General features: G+C 34.9%; 3 protein-coding genes and 1 pseudogene across 5 annotated transcripts; all 4 read right to left on the bottom strand.

Moving 5' to 3' along the window:
* Positions 1-62: 62 nt before the first annotated feature.
* LOC133704130 (26S proteasome non-ATPase regulatory subunit 7 homolog A) lies at positions 63-4,674 on the bottom strand. 3 transcript variants are annotated; one of them, XM_062128884.1, is made up of 11 exons: positions 4,369-4,674; positions 3,533-3,625; positions 3,372-3,453; positions 3,048-3,144; positions 2,845-2,920; positions 2,493-2,551; positions 2,270-2,392; positions 1,573-1,630; positions 1,405-1,490; positions 639-715; positions 63-238 (listed from the first exon to the last, which is right to left on the bottom strand). In XM_062128884.1, the coding sequence occupies exons 1-10, from the start codon at positions 4,553-4,555 to the stop codon at positions 644-646; spliced, it is 933 nt and encodes a 310-aa protein (XP_061984868.1). In that variant the 5' UTR covers positions 4,556-4,674; the 3' UTR covers positions 63-238; positions 639-643. The 3 variants fall into 3 exon arrangements, with proteins under 3 accessions (XP_061984868.1, XP_061984869.1, XP_061984867.1); XM_062128885.1 differs by lacking the exon at positions 63-238 and adding an exon at positions 368-521; XM_062128883.1 differs by lacking the exon at positions 63-238 and having other exon boundaries at positions 368-715.
* Positions 4,675-6,518: 1,844 nt separating this feature from the next.
* LOC133704548 (WUSCHEL-related homeobox 7-like) lies at positions 6,519-7,338 on the bottom strand. The gene is made up of 2 exons (XM_062129404.1): positions 6,812-7,338; positions 6,519-6,724 (listed from the first exon to the last, which is right to left on the bottom strand). The coding sequence occupies exons 1-2, from the start codon at positions 7,149-7,151 to the stop codon at positions 6,519-6,521; spliced, it is 546 nt and encodes a 181-aa protein (XP_061985388.1). The 5' UTR covers positions 7,152-7,338.
* Positions 7,339-10,728: 3,390 nt separating this feature from the next.
* LOC133705057 (eukaryotic translation initiation factor 3 subunit F-like) lies at positions 10,729-13,329 on the bottom strand (annotated as a pseudogene).
* A 4,525-nt stretch (positions 13,330-17,854) lies between these two features.
* LOC133705411 (aquaporin PIP1-2-like) lies at positions 17,855-19,531 on the bottom strand. Its single transcript, XM_062130597.1, has 4 exons — positions 19,075-19,531; positions 18,655-18,953; positions 18,398-18,538; positions 17,855-18,286 (listed from the first exon to the last, which is right to left on the bottom strand). The coding sequence occupies exons 1-4, from the start codon at positions 19,406-19,408 to the stop codon at positions 18,197-18,199; spliced, it is 864 nt and encodes a 287-aa protein (XP_061986581.1). The 5' UTR covers positions 19,409-19,531; the 3' UTR covers positions 17,855-18,196.
* Positions 19,532-20,236: the final 705 nt, after the last annotated feature.

Below are 20,236 nucleotides of genomic sequence, written 5' to 3'. Positions count from 1 at the left end.
ATTTTCTTGTTGATAAAGCAGATGCGTCATTAGATTTTTATATTCCCATAATCATGCACAAATTCAGTGTCGAATCATTCGTATATAAATGAAAAAACATTGCATAGTTTTTGGAACATCCTTTTCAATTCATGTACCCTAAAAAGATAGGGTACCGAACTCAGTGCAGGTGTTTAATTGGTTCTGAGTGCATTTCCATATTGTTTTCCCATCACTTGGATGGTCAACCTCCTTGGTCCTACAAAATGAACACTAATTAAACATCACATATTGTCAATTTTAAAGTTGACATTTGGATGACAGAATGCCACCCCCTTCTTGCAATGCAAATCAGATTACAAAACCATCTAGGAACATGGCTAAAGAATTTAATGCCAAAGAATGAGCATCTGTCAATCATCAAGTTAGAATTTTGCAAATACTGTTGAGGACATCAAAATGAATTTTAATACTGTATTTCAATCACAAGAAAACAACTTCGAGCGATGTTTTCCAGTATAACCCCTAGAGACTCCCCCTTTCTTGCACCACAAAATACAAGATTATCTGAGGCTTTGAGTAACTAGAGAGAAATTAAGTAAATGCAATTAATCTCTAGAGAACAGGCAACTACAGAAAATCCAGGCTGTGGAAATTACCATATCTAGATTCCTGCAACAGAAGGTACAATGATAGGCTTCGAGTCTTCTGCTTTCTCATGTTCTTTGTTGAGCATCTGCGATTTGACCAACAAGGAGAGTGAGATGAATACCATGGATGACTAATTGATCAGTAAAAAACATCACCAATTTAGGAAATAGGCTAAATTGCTAAAGAGCTACATGTGTAGGGTAATAGCACAGGAAGGTCGTACCACAGGCTCTAAAAAACATACATGAATAGGCTGAAGTAAACTTGGTTTGGTTTGCCTTAAATGAAAAGAGAATCAATGGAGGAAGCAAATGGTAATCATGATTATGTTGGTTTTGTTGTAAGGGAAGCATTTTTAAAAATTGAGAACGGATACTATGAGAAAGTGAAGGGATTCATACCCCACACATTATAACATCAAAAGTTTCTAAGGTTAAAATTCAGATTTAAGTTGAAGGAGTGGAAGATGTGAGGTATGCAAGATATTCAGTAACTAAATAAAACTGCCCAAGATGTCCAAGTCATAAGAGAAAAGGTTGAAGATGTCTTCATTGAATGCTATCAGGATCTGCTAGCAATGATGTGGGAACATCTTGACAAGCATCATTTCCACAAAAAACATCATTGCGTTATCATAAATTGCAAGTCCAGTCAGCTATATTTGGCTAAAATCTGGATTGGACCAACATTTAGATGTTTTACAAGCTTAATGGCACTAAAATGAGCAACCTGAGTGAAGAGTCAGAAAGGGAAAAGAGAAAAACATAATCTCACCTTGTTGCTGATTAAGTTGTGGAGAGCGATCACACTTCGGATGAGTGAAGAGAGATAGATAACCAACATCATATCATTTGTTTTCACTGTGCATAGTGGAAATATAATAAAGCAGTGAACAAAAAACTATAAAATAGACACAGAATTTTGCATTTTTTTATTCCTTACCTGCAAAAGCCTTGATCAAGTCTGCCACGTTAAGGTTTGGAAGCAGGTTGAACACATCCTAGAAAATGTAAAAGGGGAATTGAAATGAATACACATTTGAAGGAAGATTGGCAAACTGAAAAAGTGCCCAACAATCAGAAAAACAGGGAGAGGGGTATGTGTGATAGTTATTAGTTAAACACTCTAGAGCTTGTGAAGACTTTGTTTTGAACATATGGGAGGACCAGGGAATTGTAGGTTTAGTGGACAAATAATTTTGTTTAAAAACCATTGACCATACTCCACGTCCACAATTTTACTTGGTCTAGCATTAAGCATGAAAGGTGACCCGTGCAGGTCTTTGCAAGACCATGCAAAGAAAAAATCACTCAATTCACAGAACCATTCAGCACTTCAGCGATGGTTTTAAATTCAAATTTAAGTTAAATTTGTCTACAGTAGCATCAACAATCAAGCTGTGAAAGCAGAAGGCCAGAGTAGAATAAACAAGTTAATGCCAACGAATTCCTGCTAAGTCAGCATCAATCAGCTTTCTCAGAGGAACAAAGTTTCCTATCCGTGCAACATTTTCCTTCAGATGATTCCATTTTGAACGGTTCAAGGGGACAGTGATGGTGTCCACATTTGACTAAAAACAATAACAGAAACACTTAAGCAAGTGGCCAGAAAAAGAAAATCTGAGAGATGCATACTGAACCTGTAGATGGTACAGAATCTCATGGTTTAATGGGAGCTTTCCTTCGATAACAAGGTCAAGATAACCACGTATTTCTTTTAGTCGAGCATCCAACCCTTTCAACGCTGCGAGTTTCCCAGTAACCTACAAAGACAGGGAAAAAAAGGGGGGGAAAAACTGAGTCCCTTCTACAGCAAAACAAAGAAAGTAACAGAATAAATCAAGCTTCGTCAAGTAACGAGACCTCAGTTGCAAGAGTACTGATAGTTGTGTCCTTCACATCCCTCAATAAGTGTTCTACACCTGTTAAAATTAAAAAAGAAGAATTCAAAGTTCAAAACCAGATACAAATGTTTGCATTATACTGCCACAAGTGTACTTTTGTGCATACAATAGAAGGCAAAAATCAACTCATTCTTGTCAGATAAAAGTTAGATTATAATCATGTTGGGAGAAAGAAAAAAAGCAAAATCATAAAAAAAGCAGCTCAATCCCATCGAATATCGGCTAAGGAAACTTGAAACTCCCCTAAAAGCATCCACAAGATGAATCGAATTTACTTTTAAAACAAAGAAATCCGACTGTCGGTGGCATACCAATTTCCTCGACATCATGGGCAGCAATTTCTGATGGCACATGAACAAACACCTTCTGACTTTTCTGGGTAGCATTCTGAAGGTAACAAACAACCATTATAAGTTCCTAACATATGTGAATCCAGCATTACACATATATGATCGACTTAATCAAAACATCTAGCCAATTAATCATTACATTGTTATTTAAGTTATGTACTTACCTCTTTTACCTCTTCAACAGCATAGTATGCTTTTGTGGGTATTCCCAACTCTTCTGGTTGGACATCAATTATGACCAAGACAGGATTTGGAACATAACTGCAATGCCAGATTAAACTCAATGAATAGAGGAGAAAGGAGAAAAATGTTTCTCAAATACCGTATCAATTGGACAGGAGGAAGACACTAAGAGTCAGACCAGGCCATTTCCATCAGGATGAGTGCACAGATTTTGAAACTCATGCGCAGCTAGTTAATCACGATTGATTCTCAGCACACAGGTTGAAAAGATAAATAACCTTCAAAGTCATGGTTGGTATTCTTACTCGTTAAATAATCCGTGAATCTTCAGGTCATTTTCCCTCAGTTTTGGCCCAGTGCTGTACCACCCCACGACATGCTCCTTGGCTGAAAAAGGTAATTTGTCAATTTCATAAAACCAACAAGAGAGAAATGCAAAGGAAGGAACAATTTTCCCAGGCATTACCATTTATTCTTTTGAACATGGAAAACATTGATTCGTGGTAATTGTGGTCAAGAAACCAGATGCTTGGGTCCTTGTCATCTTCTTCAAATGGCACTGAGAAAATACAATTCAAACAATACACTACTAGCTTAATCAAACACAGCTTGCAATCTAGAATCTTAACACCCATTAAAACAAGGGAGACAAAAATAGCTATCAAAAAGAAAAATGAGACTACAACAATAGCTTGACAATAACTTCTCACAGGAAACTCTTGAAACTTGGTATTAAGAGTCTAATTTGGCACATGCTAGTTCGACAAGCATGACAATCATTGTTAGAGTTGTGACACTTCTGAAGTTCACAGGTCCATGCATTAAACAAGAAAACATTACACCTCTTATAATTATCCTCCACGCAGACTAAACAGTGCGCTGAACATCTACATTCTTAGATAGTAAAAAAGTATATGTTATAACTAATTGAACTAAAAAAAAATGAAATTTGAAAAACCGATTTCAACTTCAACAATTTGCCACACAGTATACACTAAATGAAAGCTAATAATAATAATAATAATAATAATAATAATAATAATAATAATAATAATAATATATAAAAGCAGAATCAACAAAACCCATTTCTATTTTAATAATTTGGAAGCAAATAAAGCTTCCTCTAACTCTAAATTCCTTTTACTCGCATACAAGTATAATCCAAAATAGCAAATAACAAAAGAAAATGAAGAAAAAAAACAAACTAAAACTACAACTTACAGACTGAATTTAAAATAAAAACTAAAGAGGACAAAACAAAACAGATCTAAGGGAGAAGCGAAAATTGAAGAGAAATTACACCTGCATAACTGTTAGTTACATCGACGGTGCCCTTGAAACTGGAGCCAAGCAAGACCCCAACGACACGTTTGCGGGTGTCCTTAGCTACTCTGTTGTAGTTATCAACGATGCTGAGCAGTACTAGAGGGTGCACTATCACTTTCTCGATTGGTCTCGCCGATATCTGTTGCGTTTTTATCACATCCATTCTTAGTTTCTTACCTAGAAACTGAACGACTCGACGATGCTTGTTCGCTAGGAAATCGTTTGTTTTCGCAAGTGATGTGAAGTGATTTTGTTTTTTATTTTCTTCTCTTCGATGCGGTGGAGAAGTGAGGTTATTTTTCAGTTCTAAGGTCCGGCTTAGGCGTTGGATGGGCTCTAAGACATGTTGGACCTCCAATGGGCTTTCGGCCCTCTTGGATCTAGTCTGGATGCACATATCTTGGACATTTTTGCTTCACGGCATCAACTTGGTATACCCACTCTTTCCTGGTACCAAGGGATTAGGGAAGGGAAGACCTTTAGAGACTCATTCATAAAAATACCTTCAAGTCTGAAGAAAAAATATCTTACATAATAAAAAAAAATGAAATCATGTCGAAAAGAATTATTATTGATTGTGTATCCTTGTTGTATGAGGATTCAATATCTTTAAATTATTATTTACTCCATTTAAAAGTATTTATTATTAAATCTAAAATAAATACACTTTTAACACCAATACAAAGATACTGAGATTCAATTTAATAACAAGACAATTAAATATATTTATAGAAATTCTCAAATAACTTGGTTAAATTATTTTAAGAATAAATTAAGTTGGGAGAAAACTTGAAGTGCAACTTAAACAAATAAAATAAACTAAATTGATATTAGTATTCTTCTACATTTAAAAGTATTTATTATTAAATCTAAAATAAATACACTTTTAACACCAATACAAAGACACTGAGATTCAATTTAACAACAAGACAATAAAATATATTTATAGAAATTCTCAAATAACTTGGTTAAATTATTTTAAGAATAAATTAAGTTGGGAGAAAACTTGAAATGCAACTTAAACAAATAAAATAAACTAAATTGATATTAGTATTCTTCTACGTTTAACAGGTTTCGAACCTCTATATTTCTTAATCAGAAAAAACTGAAGGCATGACAATGCATGTATGTCATATATATGTATTGAATTTTGTTGCGACTTTGCTAAGACCAGAGACGGAAGCGGGGGAGGAAAAAAAATATTTACAACCTTCTCTCTTTGGCCAGAAAATAGGGAGGCCGAAGCATGTTTGTACGACTTTTTTATCCTTTTGGCAAAAGATATATGAAAGAAAAAACTAACAGAACCAGACTTTTCAGACACTATTTTTGAATTAGCTATCATTTCGACTAATTTAAGAAAGATGAGCAATATTGCTTCAAGGATCATGCAACAACTTGCTCAGGAAAAGACAACGATATTATATTAACAAAAACTCTTATTCCTCTTGTTAGGCATGTCATTATTTCTTCTCGGTCTATTAATCAAACTGTCTTGTTTATGAGTTAAATAGTTTTGAACGTACCGCTTGCATGTAGTCTTAACTCACTGTGGCAAGAGTGGGGTGCAAAATTAAACTTGATGAACAATATTGATCATAGGCACAATGATAACAAGAGAAAGAAATGAAATGGAACGAGACTTGTAGCCTGGTTCCACAATGCATTTAAATATAAACAATAATCATATATATTTGCGTTTTAAATGCTGCTCCATTCAGACCGTATCATGTTCGTTCTTGACCAAGGACTGTGAAGAGATCGGTTGCGTGAATTTCAAATTAAGTTAGCAGACCCTAGGCATGAACCAATTATACCAGTCTTTTATGCACTTCGAGGAAGCATTTCTCGTGACGGGAAGCCTAATTCCGATTTCCAAGCACAAATAAAAGTAAATTACTCCAACAGAGTAAACACAGAGAAAGGAAAAAAAAATTGTTACTAGGAGCATTCAGATGAGAATGTTGAAGCATTTATAATATTTAAAGAGCAACTATCAAAAAGACAGCTTCAACTTCAAGTACTTGCTGCCCCATTTTTTTACCAACCATGCTGAACCTAATATACTTCGAATCATTAGTACAAAGACTAAATTCCTCAAGCTTTTTATGGATTCGAAGCTTGTTTTACAGAAAGCTTAATCGCAGATCTAGTTGTGGACGATCCATTTCTGTACCAAATTTATAAGAAAACGCAGCTGCAGCTTCATTGCATTCATTTGCCTGCAACCTGAACTTCTCTGACTCCACTTCATCAAAGGATTTTAAAGGGAAAAGTTGAAGAGTCTCAATCACTTGTTCTCGTTCGTTCACCTGACCTATTTCAGTAAAATCTGCAAAAGAAGATTACAAGAAAAGATTTAATGCAACTTACTTCACGTTTATTTTTAAGAGTAAAGGTTTATGCAGAGCTAATTTACATCGCGCAGAAGAAAATTTGTCATCTCGACGAATCATGACATCCTTCTCATCGACAGAAACTCTGCGCCTCTTCTGTCTTTCCCTAGCTTTATGATTTTGAAACCAGTAGAAAACGTTCTTGCTCTCGATCTTGCCATAAAAACTAAGCCGAGTGGAGATGTTTTGGATCTCATCAGTACTTGGGGTTCGAACACCAGACCTGAACAAGTCAGTTAGAAGTTTACCTTGTTCGATAGTAGGATTCCAACGCCCGCATTTAGTTCCTGAGGCATAGTTATTGTCACTGCTCCCACCACGTCCTGCTTTTGTGGTACAAAAGCCTGACATTCTCTCTTCCATTGTCTCTGTTAGCTTCAGACGCGTACTTTCGACTTTGATACAAGTCTGTGAGAGAACTTTCTTTTCGAGCTTCTGAACTCAAAAGACAAGACCCCGTGTGCATCTATAATAGACTACACAACAACACACACGCTTTATTTTTTTTTATTTTCTTTTTGTACTGATCAAAGGATTGCAGAATCAGAACTTTTGTTTATTAATTTCAGCCTGCTTTGATTTTAGGGATTGTTTGAGGCTGAATATCTGTAAGGATTTGATCGTGCCAGGATTTTTGTGCACACACACACACACATATATATATATAGAGAGAGAGAGAGTGAAAGAGAGAGACATGCGCAAAAGCTGCCACTGTTCAACGTATTGGTCGGCGAGCAAACAACAAGTAAGTTTGATCACTACTTGTCACTAAATTATAATAATATTGTAGTATTAATGACAGTGAATCTTAGTTCTATAAATGCTTTTATTTCTTGGATGGGTTGATCTTCGTAGACAGACAAATAGATAGGGTATTGTTTGTGTTTTTCAGTAAAGTGTGCACCCGATGCTGTTGCATATGGCTAATAATATAGCTAAGGGTTTAGTTCTGTGTGACGTTGTGTTCTTCATGTTTTTAGTAAACAATCCAACCCCGTCAGGACATGAGAGCTATCCAATTAAACTTTATCTTAAAGTAATCCAGGTTTGTTAAACAACGTCACTAAATTGAATTTCTATTTCTTTGAGTTGATGTGCATTGGTAGATTATATATGCTGCTGATATTGTTATATATGGCTAAATGAGTTTCTATTATATAGCCTTCTGATCAAGCTTAATTAATTAGTAGGCTTGTTAATCTAGTCGGTCCAAATTATCAGCCAGGACAAGGGGTATCCAAGTTTTGTTTTTAAACTATAAAATGTATGCTAAACAACACTAGGATTGTTCAAAAACCTCAGAATGTCTTGGTAGAGAAGATTTATGTACAAGTGAAAGTCAAAGTATTCACATTGTCTGATTTTGGTTGGACTATTGTGATCGCATCTACTGACATAGATGCTTAGTTTGGTTGCAATAAACTATTACAGCTAGATCAGTCAAGCAATGTCGGGTTAAACCTGCTTCTCGGGAACACTACTAAAGGACAAACTAGGTATCTATGTGAAATGAGATTTGGGAGAGACAACTCGTGAGCAACCAAAAGGGGGGAGCCACTTGTATTTTCTAATGTCAAGTGGCTTCTGTCTTAGGCAGCTACATGCCCTTTTTCTAGATGTCTGCTTTGCCCACAACTTCTTAATTAGTTCAAAATTAGGGAACTTAAGCGCAGTCACTAGCTCTGTGAGAAGTAAATTAAGTGAAACCTTGTACTTAAGAGCTTGTCCTTCAACTACTATTTCAAAATCTTAAGGTTAATAATATTGACTATCGGAAAGGATGAAATTAATCTTGAGGTTACTACCATTTCAATACCAATTTTTTTTTTTTATCCTTTGTGGTAGTTGAAGATAGAAATTTGAAATGACTATGGGGAGTTGAACTCACTTTGTCCGAGAATACGTATACTCTTAATGATGGTGTGCTGCTTTTAAAAAGCAATCTCCCACTTGTGGCTAGGCATCAAGAATTTCAAACCTGCAGATTAAATAACCATTGCGAATTTAAGCGTAGAGCATAAAATCTGAATTATATGCTTTATTACATCATGTGTATTAACAGTCTAAGAAAATATAGTGCGGAAAATAGATGTGACGAATTTCACTAAATTTCCTCTCATACAAAAAAAATACAATCCGAACTTATATTTCTTGCAATTTGACTTGAGTTTCTCGCTGTTTCTTGGCCAGTCTTTCCACTTACTTGTTCTTTTCTGTAATTTGGTCTCCCAGTACTGGTCCAAAATTTAGGTTCACTTCCACTTTTGTTTCACACACTTCCTACAATTCCCAAGGATGTTCTGTTCACGATGAGCATGAATTAATTTGTCTCTTAGTAATTTGGCACTACAGGCTGCGGTGTTCTAGCTCCTGTGTACTTACTTAATGACTTGAATAATCTGTACTGTCACGCGTGTACACTCTTGTTAATAATCATTCCCAAAATTTCATATAATCCCTGATTTTTTTTTTCTTTTCCTTTGCTTATTCACCAAGAGTCTTATCGAGCATTGTAGTTCTGCAGAATAAAAATGCAATCTCTTCTATACACCTATTCACCCTCTACCAAGAGAAAAATAAACTTTTAAGTGCAATCACAACCACAAAGATAGACCAAATAATCAAACAAGATAGTACGAAATGCTCATGTAATTAAAAGTCTCAGTACCGGCTAGAACTGTTAAATCTTTTTCAACCCATGGTTAATTAATATACAAACCTCGTTTTCAAAACCCAAAAATGCATCTTTAGGAAGTGCCCACACACTCGTTAGCAATATGAACCTCATAGCGGAATATGAACCTCATATCGGAATGATGCAAGCATGCACAAACAGTTATAGGAAGGATTTAAGAGGGGAATTGGAAAAGGTGACTGTTTGATTTGGCTGTCTTTTGTACGTGTTTCCGTTGATAAGGTTAGAGAGAAGCACTTTATTTTGATGAGAGTGGGAGAGGTAGGGGATTTGGCTCCGACAAATAACAGCAGAAAAATGATTAGTGCGAAACGAGGGCTAGAGGCTATGAAGAAATATAGGGCATGCGTGAAATCTAGGCTAGACCCAACATTTCCGTCCCTTTTTCTCCTGCACTGCACACCACATTTATCATTATTGCAAATTACTCCATAGTGGAAGATAACCGAACATGGCCGCCGACAAAATGGGCGGGAAAAAAGAACTAGTCATAGGAAGACAGCATGATCAGTGCAAATCATGTGTGAGAGGTGCGCCGTTCGAGGTCACTCTTCGGCATGAATTGGCTAGTGATAAGGCGGAATACATGCAATGGGATATCCATCAATCCTTTAGAAATATATATATATCAACACGAGAGAGAACGTGCTTAACGAGTATTTTTTTTATTTGAAAATTTATTAAATTAATATTTTTTTAGTATTTTTTAATAATTTTAATATGTTAATATTAAAAATAAATAAATAATTAAAAAATATTTTTAAACCAAAAACTATTTTACAAACGACATATATCCCGTGCCTATTCTTTACCTGACCCGGCCCATAGACGTCGAGAATTTTTAGATTCAACAAGAAAACATGGCAAGAGGAATATGAGAGATCCGACTATGAATTTAATTTCAGCATGAGATCATCTTCCAAGAGGTTAACACTCATGAGTTAAATAACCACACCCCAAGCCAACATATGCTAACATATTCATCGAGAATTTTTCTACGCACGATCGATCAAATGCAGTGCCACTATATTACCTGTTAATCAAAAGGAAGTTGTTAACCCAGTTTCTATGGCTTCCAGCATCACCATATTGCAGATTTAGGATGCCGACACCACTAGTTCGAGAAACCCCACTGGGGAGTAAGGATAACGAAGAAAACAAAAGTGTAGCAGCATTTGGAAGGAAACCAGATTTTACCTCGAGCTTACAAAAGTGATTGACGTTTTCTGTAGAGTAATTGAACCATTATAAAAAGGCAATTTAATTCTTAGATCGAAATTGCGGACAGCCTACCTAACAAAAATCAAAGCAATCTTCTCAGATTAAAATGGCTGATTAAATTCAAAATTGACAATACATTACTATAGGTTAAAACACCTATGAAAATTAAAATTGTTTTGGGCCTGAATTCACCCAGTGGACAGAAATCAGAGGATCTGAGCAGCTGTATTCAATTTCTCTGCTAAGTTGAGCTGAGTTCTGGTGATGCTTGACAAAGACAGCAAGAGTAAATGGTCCTGTAAGAACACAGAGAAAGCAACCAAATAAGAGTTAGATAAATAGACACAAGTGAACAAAGCAGAAAACTACTCGCAATGCAGCAGTAACATGCCAACAAATTGTAAATGACAAAAATCAAATGATAAGAGAACTAAATTTTGAAAACAAAGAAACAAAGCCTGAATTCTTATCATAAGGTATTTATGAATGGTGACATTGGTGCAATCATTTGGAAACTTTATTCCCAGCTACAATCATACGGAAATAACTCAATCTTGCCTGCACGTTGTCATTTACAAGCTTATCAAACACGGGTGGTGACAGTTTGGGAAGGGAAGTGACATTATCTGATATAAACCACCCTATGTTATTATCCGCTGCAGCACGCGCGCCCCTCCTAAGAAGAGAACCAATTATTATCTTAAGCAACAGGGAGGTTAGAACAAATGAAGGGTGCCATCTTACTCACCACCACATCATCAACCTTATTGCACATGCCATCAATTAGAGCTAGTAGCCGTTGCATAGAGACTTCCATTCCTTCCAAATCACTTGGAATTTTGTCAACCATTGTGGTCTTCAAAATGTCAACTGCAATCGTGATAAAAAATCAGTTAAAACTTCGGATGCAAACTAATCTAATATATGAATATCAAAAGATTTGGTTTCAACCACCATTCCACAGACAGAACTACAGATATTATACAATCATGCCAAGAAAAATATTGGAAGGCATAAAGAAATAACAACAGCAGGTGGCACATTCACGTACAAATGATACAGTATTGTGAGGTTGAAGGAATTCAAATTAACTGTTCAAATAAAATATATTTATATGCCATGATCTGAGCTGATTGTTTCAGCTAGATAGCCAGCAAAGTATAAAAATAAAATGCTGGTTTTAAACAAAAGAGACCTCTAGCTTGAGGAACGAGAAAAAAAAAATGGTGGGAAACTTGAAGTTTACTGAGCTATTACCAGCTAGGCCCTTAAGATGGAGCTAGTAGCATTGTTACCTTTCATAACTTCAAATACGAATTTATCACAGTAACATCCTTGGAGAAAATCCTTTCACGTCAATCCCCTTCACCCAACTACAATCCACCGAACAAAAAAAAAAGAAAAAGAAAAGACTCGAAGTACTATCTCAAAATGTTTCATCAAAATGTCAGAACTAAAAGCCTAGTCTATCATCGTCTCCCTAAATAAAATAGAAATCTTAAAAGCCCAAGTGTATGTAAATGCACAGAAAACAGGAATGAAGAATTCATGAAATATGCATACATCCAACACGAAGATCAAGAGGAATTTCTTGAAATTGTGCTGCAAGCGGACGGTCTCCAAGAGACAAATTGACAGAACATGAGCCTTTATGGTACCCTCCCCATTCGTGAATCCTGTATCAACCGACAGATATTGAATAGGGTTTGGAACTTCTCTAGAATAGAAGTCATGAATCAATGCACTACCGCCAGTAACTCCCAACCCGGTTGAATACCTGCAGAAGCACAACAACATAACAAATTTATTAATCAAATTCAAACGACGCAAAACACTACACTAACGCAACAAACCAAAACCTTGTCATAAAATTTCTTTCAATAATGATTTACACAAAGAAAACCAAAAAAATCGAGGAAATTAGTGAAAACAAGAATTACCATCCAACAATAACTTCCTTGGGATTCATTTTTTAACGAGACAGTAGCAAATTATGATGGTAATCAATATCCAAAGCCACCTGCATCCAATTTAAAAACAAAAACCAATGCAATTATTATTACAAAAAAATGATAAAATAAAAATTGACCGAAATTACAAGTAACCGTCTGAGACATTACTAGCAGACATACATTTTAGCCAAGAAAAAATGAAAAATCAGTGGAGAGATGTTTGAAAACCTGTTCGGAGGATTCGTTATGAGGGACAGCATGAGAGTTACGGATATCAACTGTGCCATCAGGTAATACGGAGCCAAGGAGAGTGCCAATGACGCGTTCAGCTTGATCAGGCCGCCTAACTTAGCAATCGCAGATGTTGAAGATCACAAGAGGATGAACTTTCGCGGATAGGGTCGACGAAGATGGTGTTGCGAATTGGAGGACTGTTTGCTGCTCGCTCGCCGCCATTCTCCGATCTCGATTTGAGGCAAAGAGAAGGCGAGAGAGTGGGTATCAGGGTTTTGGGGAAGGGTGGAATTTGGCAGGGGTTATTGAATTTGTCGGATTGTTGTCTGCGTACCCAAGCAGAACAAATGCTCTCGGTTTTACCTTCTTTTCAGGTTCATTAATTTCGAGAGGAAATTGTTTTTATTTTTTATTTTTACTTATTTTAGAATCAAGGAAAATGGCCTAGTAAGAATCGAGAACTGTCATGCATGTTTTCTGACATTAACAATTTGTTATGTGGACCCTTTAATAAAATACGTGAGGTTATCGCGGTTGGTATCGCAGTTGCTGTATTTGTTTTTCTCTTGGCTATATATATATATATATATATATATATATATATATATATATATATATATATATATATATATATATATATCTGCACACAAAAGTAGTGTTGTTTGATGCAAAATTCCCAATGCTAAATTCTCAGCAAATCATTTTCCTGTATATTATTTTGTTGATAAAAAAAGCAGAACAACAAAGTAAATGTTGTTGGGTTTGTTGTCATTAATATGCAATAAATGAACGGCACCAACCATTAACTTTAATAGCCACTATTGTAGAAAAAGAGCTGAAGTTGACAGCTACCATTATTAAAAAAAAAATTGGAGCTTGTAGCACCATTCTTGTCTATAAATAAACATCAAGAGAGTAAAAATGAGAGAGATAGTAAGTGCAATGAGAGACCAAAAAAAAAGGTGAAGTACTGCAATGGTAGTAGCCTTGTTGTCATTGCAGCAACTGCAAGTGTAGCAAGAGAGCTGGGAGTTCAGTTTCCTACATGTATTTGTAATGTATCTTTTATCTATCTCTAATAATATGGATCATCTCCTGTAGATATAGGTGATTTATCGAACCACGTTAAATATTGTGTTAGTGTACTTAACCTTCAATAAATAACTATTAGAACACCATCGGTCCACGTATAGGAGAGTCAGAATCCCCAACAAATGTCAGTGCGAGTATCAAGCTGCAGGTTCATGTGGAAAAAAAAACAAGCTGGAATTGATCTGAGTTTGTTTTATTAACAGTAGGATTCAAACCTCTTTTATTAAAAAAAAAAGTTTTCTTTTAAGCTATGAATACCATCATAAAACAGATCATAATTAAAAAAGAAGTAGGCCCAAATGACAATACATACCGGTTATAAAAAGCTTGAACTTATTAGGCCCAAACTCTATAGTTGCCCCTACACCATGCAAGCCTGCAAGGGAGGGAAAAGCTTTCAAGTTCCAAGGCAACAATTTGAAGTTTCAACCATGTGCAAGAACACGGTCGAAATTTGAAATTCTTTGATCGAGGCCTCTATACCCAGGACTCCAATAGATCCTCTACTTTCAACATCTTTTCATTGAACCTGGTAAGCCCTGATTCTTACCCTCCCTGTAACATAAAACAAAGAATTCAATAAAACTTTTGTTTGCCGTGATGTTAACGTTGAATTATGTAAAAAGGTCCTAGTCCTCGAGATCTTGATCAATGGGGTTCACGACCTAGTTTATGGAGATAGCCATTCACGCTCTCTGGAACATGACTTTTGAAAGGTAAGCAAGTGATGAAAGATTACATTCGAACAAGGAAATAAAATGCGATTGGACGATCCCATTCTCAATTCCATGAGCGAAGGGACGAGTGAATCAAACAAAGTAAATCTCCATACAGCCCCTGGGCACCAAAATTTTTTTTGAAAGAGTTCATTCACAACGTCTTTATCTTTATAAAGTTCTAGAATAATACCAAACTTGTTTATTTTTATATTTTTTAAAAAAAAAATTAAATTTTTTTTTATCTCAAATTAATATTTTTTTAGTATTTTTAAATAATATACTGATATGAAGAATAATTTAAAAAAATAAAAAAATAATACTTTAATTTATTTTTAAATAAAAAAATATTTTTAAAAACAATATTACCACAACACCATTAATACTATATGAACAAAAGTCTACATGCACATAATAATAATAAAAAAAAAAAAAAAAGAAGAAGAAGAAGACGAGTGTGTCCCCTCCTCCTCCTATCAAAGGGAATCTTCAAAACATGAACCATACAAAATAGTAAAATACTGACTGTTCTATAAAATTAAAGATCACGACACTAAGACTGTTTTGCCCTTGAAAAAAAAAGATAAAAATTAATGTTCATAAATAAGGGATAGCTAGTGAAAGAGGGCATCAAGCCCTACCAGAGAGGGAAGGCAAGAGCACACCAAAAATGCATTATGTGAGATAAATGTGATACTGGACGGGTTGTACGTCGATGGAGATTCTAGCTGGAAAAAATCAACCTGCAATAGTTGATAATAATTTTGTTTTTTTTCAGAGTTTGGATTCGTGTTGGAAGAAAAACAAACACGATTAAAGTATGTGCAATTTATATTTTGACATTAAATTTGTTTTCTTCAAGTTACTTATGTTGTGGATTCTATACTTAAAAATAATGAAATTAATTTTATTATTATATGAGATTGTTATTCATTTCAAAAATATTAAATACTATTATTGACGAAACTATATAACTATAGATGTCATGATTTTAAACCAAAATATTCCTCGATAATATAGTTAAAGACATCTCTAAAAATATATAGGACCCCGTTGATGATTAATATTTCATTTATGATATCACAAGAAGCCAAGTAAAAAAACAATTCCTTTCATGCATGGACTGACAAATGCATTTCAAGAATTAGATGGGATATAATAAACGACACAAAATTCATCAAGTAGAAAAATTATTGGTACCTTACTAATTTAATAATTTTTTTCATTTAAAAATATATTAAAATAATATTTTTTATATAACACATCAAAACAATTAAATAATTAAAAAAATTGTTTTTGTGAAATGTTATTTGACTATGTTTCCAAACAAAAACTATCAATGAAGTGTTAAATTAGCGGTTAAAGCATTATTATATCCCTGTAAGGATAAGAATATAAGTTCGATTTTTAAGAAGCGTATTTATTAAAAGAAACAGTTACGAACCCTGAATGAAACTAGTCTTATCCTTTTAAAATGATATGAAAATACCTTGATAAAAAAACAAAAATTAAATAGAAGAAACTATGTGAGTCACGTGCAAAACAGATACCCTAAAAAACCATCCAGGTGAAGGAGTGAGTTCAGTTTTCATGATGCTGGAGATGTAGATTCCTAACGTGATTAATTGCAAACTATATTCAAAGTGTGATTAATTACTCTATATTAAAAGATATCACTATTTTACTGAGAGCAAATTCATTTTACTCTTCTTTACTAATGATAATAATAATAAATAAATAAAAAGTGCTCAATGTGTTATAAATTGTGAATGTTTTTACAGTGAATTACAATAGTTCAGTGACTCTTTTATTTATATATAAGTTGACTCGAACATTGCTCAAAAGGCAACGCCTGGTGGCAAGCTAACTGAAATCACGTCCAGATCCCACCCCCTCTCCTTTTTCCTTCTGTGTTCTTGACAATTAATGTTTCGAGTTGAATTATTGGCTCTAACTAAAAAGCAAAAACCCTCTAGTTGCAAAAGGAATGTCAAACCCATTTGCGAAATTAATAAGTTTATTGATTTCCTGTTTAAACCACTTTTGAATCTAACAAAACTTCCCCTGATTTCATTAGCATCGAAGTGGGCGAGAGCACCTTTTAGATAAAGATGGAGATGTTAAATGGAAGTTCACCGACGGTCACACATATCTCACTCGAATGAACCCATAAATGTCATTGCCAACACAACTTGCAAGAGCCAGACAAGGAAGATTCCATTACCGACTGGACGTGATAGAAGCGCTCCCAAGAAGACGAGTGTGTGATTGGCGTTAAGGTAGCTTTTGGTCATGATTTAAGGTAGTGCATTTTTCTACGGTGATATCGTGTTTATATATATATATATGTTTTTTAATTATTATGTAGATATTAAAAATAAATTTAAAAATAAAAAAAATTATTTTTTTATTATATTTTTAAATTAAAAATACTTTAAAAAATAATAACTATTACAATCTCAAACACTATCTTAAAAATTAATTTATTTTCTTATCGAGAAAAAATATTTAGAATCGATTGCAACTACTTTATAAAATGTTTTTTTAAAATATATTTAAATAATAATTTTTATTTTTTAAAATTTATTTTTAATATCAAAACAATCTTAAAAAAACTATAAACATTTTAAATTTAACTTTTTTTTTAAAAAAAAAAAACTCAATACCAAACTCCATGTTCCATCCATATACAACCACTCTCATCTCATGTCAGCGTCTTGATCCCTTTATCAAAATTCCACCCCCGGAAAAATAGGTGAGATATGTAATCTAGACCAAGGATCGTGTGTCACGTGGCTGCTAATTAGTAGGTACTGTGACCGGAAATAATTAAAACCACTCTCTTATACCAGACGAATGATATCCTCGTATCTTCTTCTATCATGTACGTAATAAAACTTTTGATATCATATTTAGTCCTTGTCTAGTTCTATGAGATGCTGGCTAATTATTTTTTATTTTTTTAACATTATTTTAATATAAAAATATTCAAAAAAAAATTAAAATTTTTTAATATATTTTTAAACTAAAAACATTTAAAAAAACAATTATTACACCACTGCTACCCTACATGTACATGTGTAAATATACATGAAAAAGGGACAAATGGCACCAAGTCAATTAGAGAAGTCTAGAACACAAAAACTAGAGTGTAGGTTCGGCCGGTAACATGAAAATGACATCCCACAATTCATATCCATACAAGTATTGAATATTACTGAAGCCCACCCACCTCACTTAGGATGGGCCCCATCAGCAAAACCCCTCAAACTAAAAACAATAAAGGAGACGAGCCCTTGAAGAAAAACATTACTATTATTACATTACATGCGCAATTGGGATAAAAAGGCCCTTGAAGAAATACACGTCACTGTTATAGCACGCGCTTCCTTATAGGTACAAATGCACAAAAGGCCAACACGGAGAAAATGGAACAAACTGGGCTTGATTTTCATCTTAATGCATCATCAAATGGCCAAAAGTAAAGCATCACAGTCATCACTTCTTGAAAGGAATGGCTCTGATCACAACCTGGTGGTAAAGAGCTGCAAGTGCTGCTCCAATGAAGGGGCCAACCCAGAAAATCCACTGCATCCAACCAAAGAATATGAGATGGATGTCGAAAATGGGTACAAATTAATTTTTTGACCACGCAAAAAATGGAAACCTAACTGGCTGGGTAAGTAATTAAAGACTTACGTGATCATCCCAGGCGCTGTCCTTGTTGAAGATGATTGCAGCACCCAGACTCCGAGCTGGGTTGATCCCAGTTCCTGTAATTGGGATTGTGGCCAAGTGCACCAAGAACACAGCGAACCCAATTGGCAGAGGTGCCAAAATCTGACCATACATATTTTCACCATCATTAAATTCCATGAAAATGAACAAATAATTGATGTAATTAATCAACTACTTGGGAGTTTTAAGTTTGGTGGGAAGAGAGATGCAGGGCTTACCGGGACATGGGAGTCTCTGGCACTACGCTTGGCATCAGTTGCAGAGAAGACAGTGTAGACAAGAATAAAAGTGCCAACAATCTCAGCACCAAGGCCATCACCTTTGGTGTAACCATGAGCGACCATATTGGCACCACCTTTATGCAACTCGTAGTTTGTTTTCCCGTAAAATCCTTTCACCACACCAGCACCGCATATGGCACCAAGGCACTGCATCACCATGTAGAACACGGCCCTCGTCAAGGACAGTTTCCTTGCTAAGAATAGCCCAAAAGTCACAGCAGGATTTATATGACCGCCTGCAAGTACCAAAATCACATCACAAATTAGTTTTTTCAAAAAAAGGGGTCTATTTTCTTCACTAAAACCATAAATATCGAAACTAAAAATTCATGTCAGTTGTTTTTCTTTTTTAAAGACCTGAAATTCCAGCTGTACAGTAAACAAGAGCGAAAATCATCCCGCCAAAGGCCCAAGCGATCCCTTGAATCCCAACCGTTGTACACTTAGTCTGGTCCTTAAACACACCCATCACAGTCAAAACGGTGATGTACAAAAACAAGAAAGTGGCCATGAACTCTGCAATCCCGGCCCTGTAAAACGACCATGAAGTCAGTTCGCCTGGCTCAAACAATGGTGCCGGGGGTGGCTCCTTGTAGTCCTTGTCATCTAGGCTCTGAGCTGCCGTGCCAATTGGCTGCCTCTCATTGAACCTGTTAGCTCCCAGCCTAACATCTTCTTCTTTGCCCTCCATCTCTCTGCTGTTTTTTTTTAGCTCAAACAATGCAAACGCAGTATTAAGTATTAACAATTAAGGAACTCTCTCTTCGGTTGCTATGACCGTTGGATCTCTGTTGAGAGTGAAGAGTGGCTCGGATTGGGGGGTTTTATAGGAGAGATAGTAGTCTAGTCAGTGTATTTAATTGAAATTTATTTTATTTTTTCTGGTAAGTAAATTTAATAATTTATCTCTTGACCGACCAATCATTTTCTGAAGCTAAAATTGATTTCTTATTTTGTTTCGTTTTTAATGAATGAATTCTCTTTGATTTTTTCATCGAAAATGACTTGTTAAGAACATGAAACGACATTGTGCATAGTGAATTTCATAGTTGGCACAAGGGTGGCCGCACACATGTACAATGATGATGTTGACGAAACCACCGTCCATCTTTCAATAATGGAGAGTGTCAAGGTGAAGTTTGGCTTTGAAACGGAAACATGGATATCTCGTATGGTTTGGTAACTAGCAGACTTCAAATTTGAATTTAACTATCAAATTATTTGCATTATTGTTTTACTCTCGCTAGTTAGCATCTTAACTGGTGTAGTAAATCCCATATCATCTGTTAGTAATGATAATTGATATTTTTTTAATTTTTAAAAATTATTTTTAATATTATCATATTAATTTTTCATAAAACTTGGTTTGAAATGCAATTTCAAACAGCATAAAATGTTCAATTAATCGTGAATGAAAATGATCGAGAGTTGTTGATGTTAAATATCATTATAAAGGAAAAAAGAGCTGCGTCGTTAACTGAAAATGACCTCGTTCAGTTTCATTTCACTAGAGAAATAT

Source organism: Populus nigra, chromosome 10, assembly GCF_951802175.1.
Source record: "Populus nigra chromosome 10, ddPopNigr1.1, whole genome shotgun sequence".
NCBI lineage: Eukaryota > Viridiplantae > Streptophyta > Magnoliopsida > Malpighiales > Salicaceae > Populus > Populus nigra.
This window is presented reverse-complemented; position numbering and strand designations above follow the sequence as displayed.

Excerpts from the sequence above, each read along its gene's own strand:
- LOC133704130 (XM_062128884.1), bottom strand. The coding sequence starts at position 4,555 with ATGGATGTGATAAAAACGCAACAGATATCGGCGAGACCAATCGAGAAA. Across the intron at positions 3,626-4,368 it reads TGTAACTAACAGTTATGCAG|TGCCATTTGAAGAAGATGAC; the intron begins GTGTAATTTCTC and ends GTATTTTCTCAG. Across the intron at positions 2,552-2,844 it reads CCATGATGTCGAGGAAATTG|GTGTAGAACACTTATTGAGG; the intron begins GTATGCCACCGA and ends TAATTTTAACAG.
- LOC133705411 (XM_062130597.1), bottom strand. The coding sequence starts at position 19,408 with ATGGAGGGCAAAGAAGAAGATGTTAGGCTGGGAGCTAACAGGTTCAAT. Across the intron at positions 18,954-19,074 it reads CTGTACAGCTGGAATTTCAG|GCGGTCATATAAATCCTGCT; the intron begins GTCTTTAAAAAA and ends TGGTACTTGCAG. Across the intron at positions 18,287-18,397 it reads ACAGCGCCTGGGATGATCAC|TGGATTTTCTGGGTTGGCCC; the intron begins GTAAGTCTTTAA and ends GGTTGGATGCAG.
- LOC133704548 (XM_062129404.1), bottom strand. The coding sequence starts at position 7,151 with ATGGAAGAGAGAATGTCAGGCTTTTGTACCACAAAAGCAGGACGTGGT. Across the intron at positions 6,725-6,811 it reads CAAATTTTCTTCTGCGCGAT|ATTTTACTGAAATAGGTCAG; the intron begins GTAAATTAGCTC and ends CTTCTTTTGCAG.